We start from the raw sequence: 9163 nt of genomic DNA, 5'->3' as shown, positions 1-9163 counted from the left end.
CCAGACTAAATTCTTGTATGACTCCAGCATATACGCTCAACGATTATAGTTGAAGTCTAACCATATGAAAATCTATTGTGATTATAACCTATACATATCATAGTTCACCGGGGAGTAATAGGGATTAGGGAACCTGAACTATGCATATGAATAGCTTATCAAAAGTGATGGTGATGGTGAGTGTAACCTATACAATGTGTTAATGTGAATATAACCTATACATATCATAGTTCACCGGGGAATAATAGAGATTAGTGAACCTGAACTATGCATATGAATAGCTTATCGAAAGTGATGTGAATATAACCTATATGATGTGTTAATGTGAATATAACCTATACATATCATAGTTCACCGGGGAATAATAGAGATTAGTGAACCTGAACTATGCATATGAATAGCTTATCGAAAGTGATGGTGAATTCCTTTCTTGTAATTAAGTTCCTAGAGTAGATGAAACATAAACTATACCTATTATAGTTTATTACATTGTTTGTAATATGTATTTACCATAACTATACCAATTATAACTAATGAGTTCGTTTGTGGGGGTATAACGGCTTAACTATACTTATTATAGATTATCTTAATCGTCCATAGCGGCAATAACTCTTATGTAAGTGTAAGACCTTTAATATTGTGTTTGTTATATGAATGACCCTAAACTATACCTATTATAGTTTATCGATTGATTTCGTGGGAAATGAGCATAGGCCTTACTTGTCATAATTTATCAATATTTATATTTTAATGGATATAGCCTCGTAGTATCGTATATATATATATAAATATATATATATATATATATATATATATATATATATATATATATATATATTTGTCATACTTGTGAAGATGTAAATCCATGTGTTTTCTGATGTATGTCTATGTAGGAATACAAAATTTGTCATATATTGCAACTACACATAATCAACTAACGATGTATACCTTGCTCGACATGTTACAAGGTGAAATGAAATTTATTGTGTTTTTCTGTTAATAACCTTTTCTGTAACTGATATTGGAAAAATTGTAGAAAAATCATAAAATGTCCAAATCAGGTTCTGTAACTTCTGGGAGTTTGGAAAATGAGTCTAGTTTGTTCATAATTTTTATTATAATTTTTAATGATCTCTAACTTGGGTGAAAAAGTCCATAATCACAGACTGGTCCGGATTGATGTTTGAAATGATAGGCGGTTTTGTAAAAATCACCATAAATTGTAGAAAAATCGTATGGAGATGTGCAAGTAGTCATTTTAAAGCTAAGAAGTGGAACTACATGCACCTAAAACAGTTTTGAAAACAAAAATATTTAAGATGTCCAAAACAGTCCGTGAATGGAGTGAAACTTTTCTGATGAAAGCTGTTAGAAGAATGTAGTTATGTTCTAAGCATTTTAACTTGTATTCCCCCCCTAAAAACTTGAGAAAACGTGAAAATGTAGGGGTATGAACTCACTTTGTGTGTTTTCAGTAGATAAGAGTTGAAGAAGAGAAGTGTTCAACCCAAGAACACTTGGAGAATCCCTTGAAGATTCGAAGCTCTAACACAAATATAATGGAGTTTGTGTAAGATATCCATGATTTGAGTGGAAATAATTGAGATAAACATAAAGGAAATGGATTATGCTTACCAAATGTGGAGGAAAAACTCAAGATCAGCCCTTGAATCTCGAATTTCTAGAGAGAGAAAGTGAGAGAGAAAAGAGTTTGATCTTCTTGTGAAATGAGAGCAAATGAGAGAAAATGAGGAGAGAGGATGATTATCCAGCTCTCAAAAACGTGGGGGTGGCTTGTAAAAAGGGGTAAAAGGTACAAGGTATGGTGGGGAGGAGTATGGGTTGTCATGGAGTGGGTATGGGGGTTGCTTGCGTCATAAAGTAAAGCAAAGTCAACACTCCATCTCTTTGTACTTTACCCACTTGCTTTTAATATTTAAATAAAGATTTTTATGAAAATATGATTAAATTGTGAATATTTAGGGTTTATTATGTTAAAATATAATTTTGGGTGAAAACCCCGCGTTAAAATAATTAAAAACGGGCCTTAAACGTAAAACTATGCGAAAACCGGGAGAAATTGAGCTTCCAGCGAGACCTCTCGGTCCTAGGCCGAGGTTCGGTCCCTAGGCCGAGGTTCGGTCCATGCTGATGCTGAGTCGGAAACGAAGGCGCGAGCCAGAAGAAAAAGCGAAGGCGAGGGGCGAGGGTCTGGTCCGAAGGCTCGGTCCGAAGGTTCGGTCCGAAGGGTCAGCAAGGAAGCTTCGGTTCGGAGCTTAGGAGGCAAGAATGGCAGAACCGAACGGACTGTAGTGAACAGTAATGAACAGTACCTTCGGTTCGGTTAGTGAACAGTACCTTCGGTTCGGATCAGCAGCCTTCTTCATCAGGAGGGTTCGGTTCCTAAGAGGGGTTTCGGTTCCTAAGAGGGGTTTCGGTTTCGGTTCCTAAGAGGGGTTTCGGTTCCTAAGGTCCGTTTTTCGCGTAGACTTCCGTTTTTGGGCTGTTTTCGCCAAATTCGAGGGTCGGGATGCCCCGAGTGATTAGAGAAAGTTGGGAGAGATTTCGAGAGAGATTGGAGAGAGATTCCTCGTTCTCAGAGAGATTTGGGAGAGATTTGACATACTTGGAGAGATTTTGCATACAAAGAGATATGTGGGAGAGATTTCACATACTTAGAGAGATTTGGGAGAGATTTGACATACTTGGAGAGATTTCACATACAAAGAGATATGTGGGAGAGATTTCACATACTTAGAGAGATTTGGGAGAGATTTGACATACTTGGAGAGATTTCACATACAAAGAGATATGTGGGAGAGATTTGACATACTTGGAGAGATTTGGGAGAGATTTGACATACTTGGATAGATTTCACATACAAAGAGATATGTGAGAGAGATTTCGCATACTTAGAGAGATTTGGGAGAGATTTGACATACTTGGAGAGATTTTGCATACACAGAGATATGTGGGAGAGATTTCACATACTTAGAGAGATTTGGGAGAGATTTGACATACTTGGAGAGATTTCACATACAAAGAGATATGTGGGAGAGATTTCACATACTTAGAGAGATTTGGGAGAGATTTGACATACTTAGAGAGATTTCACATACAAAGAGATATGTGGGAGAGATTTGACATACTTGGAGAGATTTGGGAGAGATTTGACATACTTGGATAGATTTCACATACAAAGAGATATGTGAGAGAGATTTCGCATACTTAGAGAGATTTGGGAGAGATTTGACATACTTGGAGAGATTTCACATACAAAGAGATATGTGAGAGAGATTTTGCATACTTAGAGAGATTTGAGAGAGATTTCACATACTTAGAGATATCTGGGAGAGGTTTCACATACTTAGAGATATGTGGGAGAGGTTTCACATACTTAGAGATATGTGGGAGAGGTTTCACATACTTAGAGATATGTGGGAGAGATTTCACTGGTGACCTTTTTGAGTGTCCGGCTACGCACTGCAGGGTCCTTAAACCCCGTTAAGCCTTGATTAGGGATCTTGCATACTCCCGATGAGTATGTAACATTGTTGTATCGGTTTGGCTTTCTACGTACTACCGTTTTAGGTTAAGGAGATTTAGGTGAACGCACTTTTCGATTTATGATCTCTCATTAGAATAAAGAGTTGTTTAGAAGTTATATAACGTAAACTCTAGTACTCACGGCAAATTAGGTTGACCGGTTTGACTTGTTGACTTTTAGTTGACTTTGACTTGACCGAAAGTTGACGGTTGTCACACCCAAGCCTATTCCTCACATAAAGTTGCAAACTTTACGTGTAGAGAAGGAGATCTAAGCAAAATTACACCATAAACTAGGGTTTAAGGCAAGGAGGCTCCATAATCAACTCAAGGGCTGCTACTTTATGCTTCTCAAGACCATAATATGCTTAGATCTGAAGTAGCAACTTCAGATCTGGCTTCTAACTCAAAATAATAACATTATGGCTAAAAGCCCCAACAACCACACATAGAACTAGGTGCAAAAAGGGTCCAGGAACTAGTTTATTACCTCCAAATGCTCAGAATGAACTCACAATCCCATATCTATAGTCCCTTCTTGCTCCTCCAAGTTCCTTCTTCCTTCTCTAAGCTTTAATGAACCTTCCAAGGCAACAAATGGCTCAATCAAAGGATATGACGGCTAGGGTTTGGTATCCAGGGCTAAAGAGGCAGTAAGGAACCCTAGGAAGAAGATTAAGACGTTTATATAGGCTCCAAGTCCTGAATTTAGGGTTTTCCACACACAGACCAGACTTGCCGAGTCACCTTGGCCGACTCGCCGAGTTGGTTACTTACTCCTCGACCCGGATCCCGCTCGGACTCGCCGAGTCCCTCCTTGGACTCGCTGAGTCGACCCCTAAACTTAGGGTTTTCTTTCCTTTCTTGGCCTTCAAAACTTTGGGTGTTACATTGAAACTATTCAATGGCATGTTTAAATCTCGATATGCCCCTCTTGTTTGTGACTGGGATACCGAGGATCACAAAGCGGGTGTGAATTACCATGCAAATTCACATGGTGCCTTCATTGTAACGATCACCTATTCGATGTGCCGGTAAACCACACACGTTCCATCGAACTATGATAAACAATGAATCACCCTTTGCCACCTTTGCTTAGAACCAATTAGTGTGCCGGTAAACCACACACGCTCCACTAACTTCTTAGCAAGGGTGCAAAGTGTAATTTCATGGGATTGCATCAATTCACTTTTCCTAAAGTAACTAAGATTGGGAAATTTTAAAAACATGTAGTTACTTTGTATTTCATATTATACTTTTAATGAGAGGATAAGGCTGCCCTATCCTACCCGTTCTGCTAACGACCCTCCACCGATCAAGCGCCATTTTATAGGCTGCAACCTTATACCCACCTTATAGATCAGCTTCGTGAATGAGGCCTACTAACGGTAAGACTAGCATTTTAGTTATATATATATATATATATATATATATATATATATATATATATTAATCTTGTAATATTATATTAGTTTAGGGTTGTATTTTAAACTTTTAAAAAATCTAGGGTTTGAAATTTAAATTGTCTAAATTAAAACTTTTAATCACAAAACATAAATTTCAAAACTTGAGGACAAGTTTTTAAACATTTAAAACATGGAGAATCAAATAACAAATAATTTCAATTAACAATTAATTCCATAATTATCCATATTTGATTTATTCAAGATTTCTTGCAAGATAATTACCAATTTATTCAAAATAATTAATTAATTATCATATAAGGAAATTAAATATTTTATTAATTGATAAACATCTTTAATTAGATCAAGATTATAGTCATATATATCAAAAAATCGGATTAGGGTTGATCTAATATGATTAAGGCAAGTTTCCATAAGATAATCATCAAAAAATCCCGAATCTGGCCGTTCCTGACGCTTGGACTCGCCGAGTACCCATTCTGGACTCGCCGAGTCCACTATGGGACTCGCCGAGTCCATGACTCAGAAACACAAAAAATCGAATTTTGCAAATAAGATTCAAACAAACAAGCAACAATTTAATAGAAACCAATTTAGGCTCTGATACCACTGATGGGTTTTAGCCATAAGAACTTTCCTATGTGCGCATGCAAAACCTTAATGCTTGGATCTAGGCTTTCTAATTAAACATGCTTTGAATCCAAGACTTCTAATGACTAATTAGATATAAGAACAATACAAAATCAGATCTAGAAGTTTACCTTTGAATCTCTTGTTTGATCTTGTTGTCTTGGAGCTCTAGAGTCATAATTGTCACTCCTCTAATGGCTTACTAACACCAACTAGCAAAGAGGATGATTTGAGAGAGAGGTTGGGAAGAAATCAGCCAGGGGTTCTTTTCTTTAGAAGAGATGCCGATTTCCCTTGCTCAAGGGGTCTATTTATACTTGTAGACTCTTAGGGTTTCACCTTTAAACCCTAGTTGGATAATCTTTCCTTAAAGCAATCCAAATCCTTACCTTAGATAAGCATTGGACGATTTTGAGCTATCCCAAGCCCTAGAATCCGTCCATCCCTTATCCCTTAAGGATTTACAGTCTAAAGTGTAACTATCAAACAATTGACAGTTTATACCCTCTTATTTAATTAATTTCTTTAAGTCACCAAATTAATACTAATTAATTTATGACTTATATTAATCAAATAACAATATTATTATTCCTTATATTATTCTCATAATATATTAATAATATTTACTCTCTCATGATAAATCATCCTATCAAGTTGCTATGGTGAAGGCAACCCAAAAGGACTATGCACACTCGGGTCAAACACTTGCCTAATATAGTTGCAGCCTTAGACACTATTCCAACAGTTATACCGTATCCCAAATACCTAAGGGCAGCCGCATGTTTTTGTATACTAGAAAAAACCCATTATTCCTCTAGCATCGGGTTTTTGTTTGAAAAAAATCATAACGGACCTCTAAAGCATTACTAATACGTAAAAATATTGTTTTATTCTGACGGAAACGACATTCGAACGAGTCCTCATTGTAAAGACAATTATCAGCAAAGTAATCATGTATCAATAAGTCGTGTGCGGCTTAACGATCACGATTAACGACTGTTGTCGAATGCGCAACATTTGAACTTTCTTCATCGTGAAAATGTTGCACAACGTTGGAGAAGGTCGAGATGAATTCTCCGTCATCATCCGAGTCGAAATCTTTAAAGAAATCCATGTGTTTTTTGGCTTAGAGAATGAGAGTGTAAAATGTGATGAGAAGTGATGGTTTTATTTTGTTTATATAGGTATTGAGTTTGTAAGGAAAAAAATAAAAATAAAAACTACAAAAAATGACCGTTGAACGGTCGAATCCAAGCCTCGAAATTCAATTGGTCGTCCGCATCCGTTGTAGCCACCACGAATAGCCACGACCACGACTCACGACTACCCACCATCCATTTGTGCTTTGTATACCGTTTGGCCTTAGACCATCTGTTATACTCTCCATGACAATGGTCGTGGAGAGCTTCCAAGAATGGTCACCACCACCTATCACAAAGCCATGGAGTACCCTCCACGACCACGAACAGAAGAACGAAGAGAGAGACAGAGGGAGACGAAGAACTGAGAGAAGAAGTCATGATTGGGCGTTGTCTCTCATTGTATGCATCACGAACCACCACGAAAACACCCAACCACGAATGGTCGAGGTAATGTGCACGAAAAACACTCATGGCCACATAGATCACGAGCCGGTTTGTCTTGGATATACCGGATAACCTTATTAAACTTGAACCATTTAGGACAAGTATGAAAAGATTATTGGGTTGGAAGTGCCCAGTCCAATCAGCCAATTCCATTGATCAGATGATGGGCCTGTGAAACAAAAAGAGGCCCTAAACTCTAGAGGCATCCATTTCCCCTTGCCCTAATCAAGAATATAAAAAGAACCAGATTTGAGGCACCGATCAACATTGGAAACTGAATTCTCTATAAAATTTCGCACAAAATTTCTCTTTCATCTCCCCAAGATTTTTTTTGGTATGATCTTCGTTTGTTTTTTAGAATTTTGATTATTCAATCTCAAATCGGTTCTTTCGCTTTTTTGTATTCGATCAAAACCCTAATTCGATCTGCTCATCGATTGTTGTTTTACAGTTGATTGCATAGTCTCGATCGCCATGGCCAAAAGTTCATTCAAATTGGAACATCCTCTTGGTACTCTCCCAATCCTTGTATTTTCTATCGCATCTAAAATCATATTTCCGTGCTTATAGTAATTAGAAATCGAAGTGTCTTCTGTTTATTAGGTGGTTTGATCGGTATGACCTTGGTCTCTCTTTCGTCGCGTAGATAGGATTACTCGAATTCTTGTTTCTCTAAACGTAGCTTTTCACATGGTAGCTTTTGATCATTCATTAGGGTTTGCGTAGATCTACTTTTTTACTCGTTTTAACATGAATTGGGAATCGTTTAAAGTTGTTATGCCGATCTGCGAATTAATGCTGTTTGATTACGTTAGTATATATACATCTGTATCGCAAATTATGTGATGTAACTCTTTTTTTTTCAGAGAGGCGCCAAGCTGAAGCTGCTCGTATTAGGGAAAAGTATCCTGACAGAATTCCGGTATGGCATATGATCTTCTCATATGATGAACATTCTTGATATGTATCTGTATGCTATTTTCTCATTATTGCTATATGTTGCAGGTTATTGTAGAGAAAGCTGAACGAAGCGACATACCAGACATTGACAAGAAAAAGTTAGTCGTCTCTTTGTCTTAATTCAACCATCCCCACATTTATTTTTATGTTTTTTGATATTTTTTTAACTCAAAACGCAATTGAAGTCTGAAGACTACCTCTTTCTTTTAACAAAAGTCTTATATGATTGCAGGTATCTTGTTCCTGCTGATCTCACAGTGGGACAGTTTGTGTATGTGGTTAGAAAGAGGATCAAGCTGAGCGCTGAGAAGGCCATCTTTATCTTTGTGAAGAACATTCTGCCTCCTACTGGTAAGTAAATTTACATGATATTTTTTTTCAAATAGTATATGTTTTTGTTGTAATGTGATTTGATAATTAGTATAATATATGTTTACAGCTGCAATGATGTCTGCAATCTATGAAGAAAACAAAGATGAGGATGGATTCCTGTACATGACATACAGTGGGGAGAACACGTTTGGGTTGATCTGAAGCTGTTAAGTGGGTCTGAATGTAAATACGAAGAAGGTGATGGATGAATGTGTACATTCTTTTATCAATGGTGCATGCTCTGTTTGATTTCATATCTTACTCTCTTAGTGACTCTAATCTTGTGAACGAGATCCAAATAGTATATAAGACAATGAATGGTATCTGCATGGAATCAAGTTGAGAAGTTTAATGTGTTTGTTTGACATGGTGCTAATATAAAATTACAAGCCAATCGTGTTTTATTATTATTATTTTTATATTATAAAAACCATGTCTAAAAAATTTCTGTGTTTGAAGCTTCTATATTTTCTCATAGAGATGGGGTTAAATGTAAAGAAAAAAATAATTAAAATAAGAGAGATTAAATTAAATGTAATAAAAAAATAATTAAAACTGAAAATAATAACGATGTTATGTTGTCTTGGTTGGTTTCCTGCATATAAAGAAATAAATTATCATAGAGCTAATAACACAAAAAGAAAA

At 36.5% G+C, this 9163-nt stretch overlaps 1 protein-coding gene across 1 annotated transcript; it reads left to right on the top strand.

The window, feature by feature from the left end:
- The first annotated feature begins 7405 nt into the window (after positions 1 to 7405).
- Positions 7406 to 8912, top strand: LOC145051899 (autophagy-related protein 8C-like). The gene is made up of 6 exons (XM_078999732.1): positions 7406 to 7520; positions 7638 to 7697; positions 8053 to 8108; positions 8192 to 8244; positions 8379 to 8497; positions 8586 to 8912. Exons 2-6 carry the CDS (start codon positions 7661 to 7663, stop codon positions 8678 to 8680), a joined length of 360 nt encoding a protein of 119 aa, XP_078855858.1. The 5' UTR covers positions 7406 to 7520; positions 7638 to 7660; the 3' UTR covers positions 8681 to 8912.
- Positions 8913 to 9163: the final 251 nt, after the last annotated feature.

Source organism: Lactuca serriola, chromosome 5 (genome assembly GCF_051521515.1).
Source record: "Lactuca serriola cultivar US96UC23 chromosome 5, Lser_US96UC23_V15, whole genome shotgun sequence".
Taxonomy (NCBI): domain Eukaryota; kingdom Viridiplantae; phylum Streptophyta; class Magnoliopsida; order Asterales; family Asteraceae; genus Lactuca; species Lactuca serriola.
This window is presented reverse-complemented; position numbering and strand designations above follow the sequence as displayed.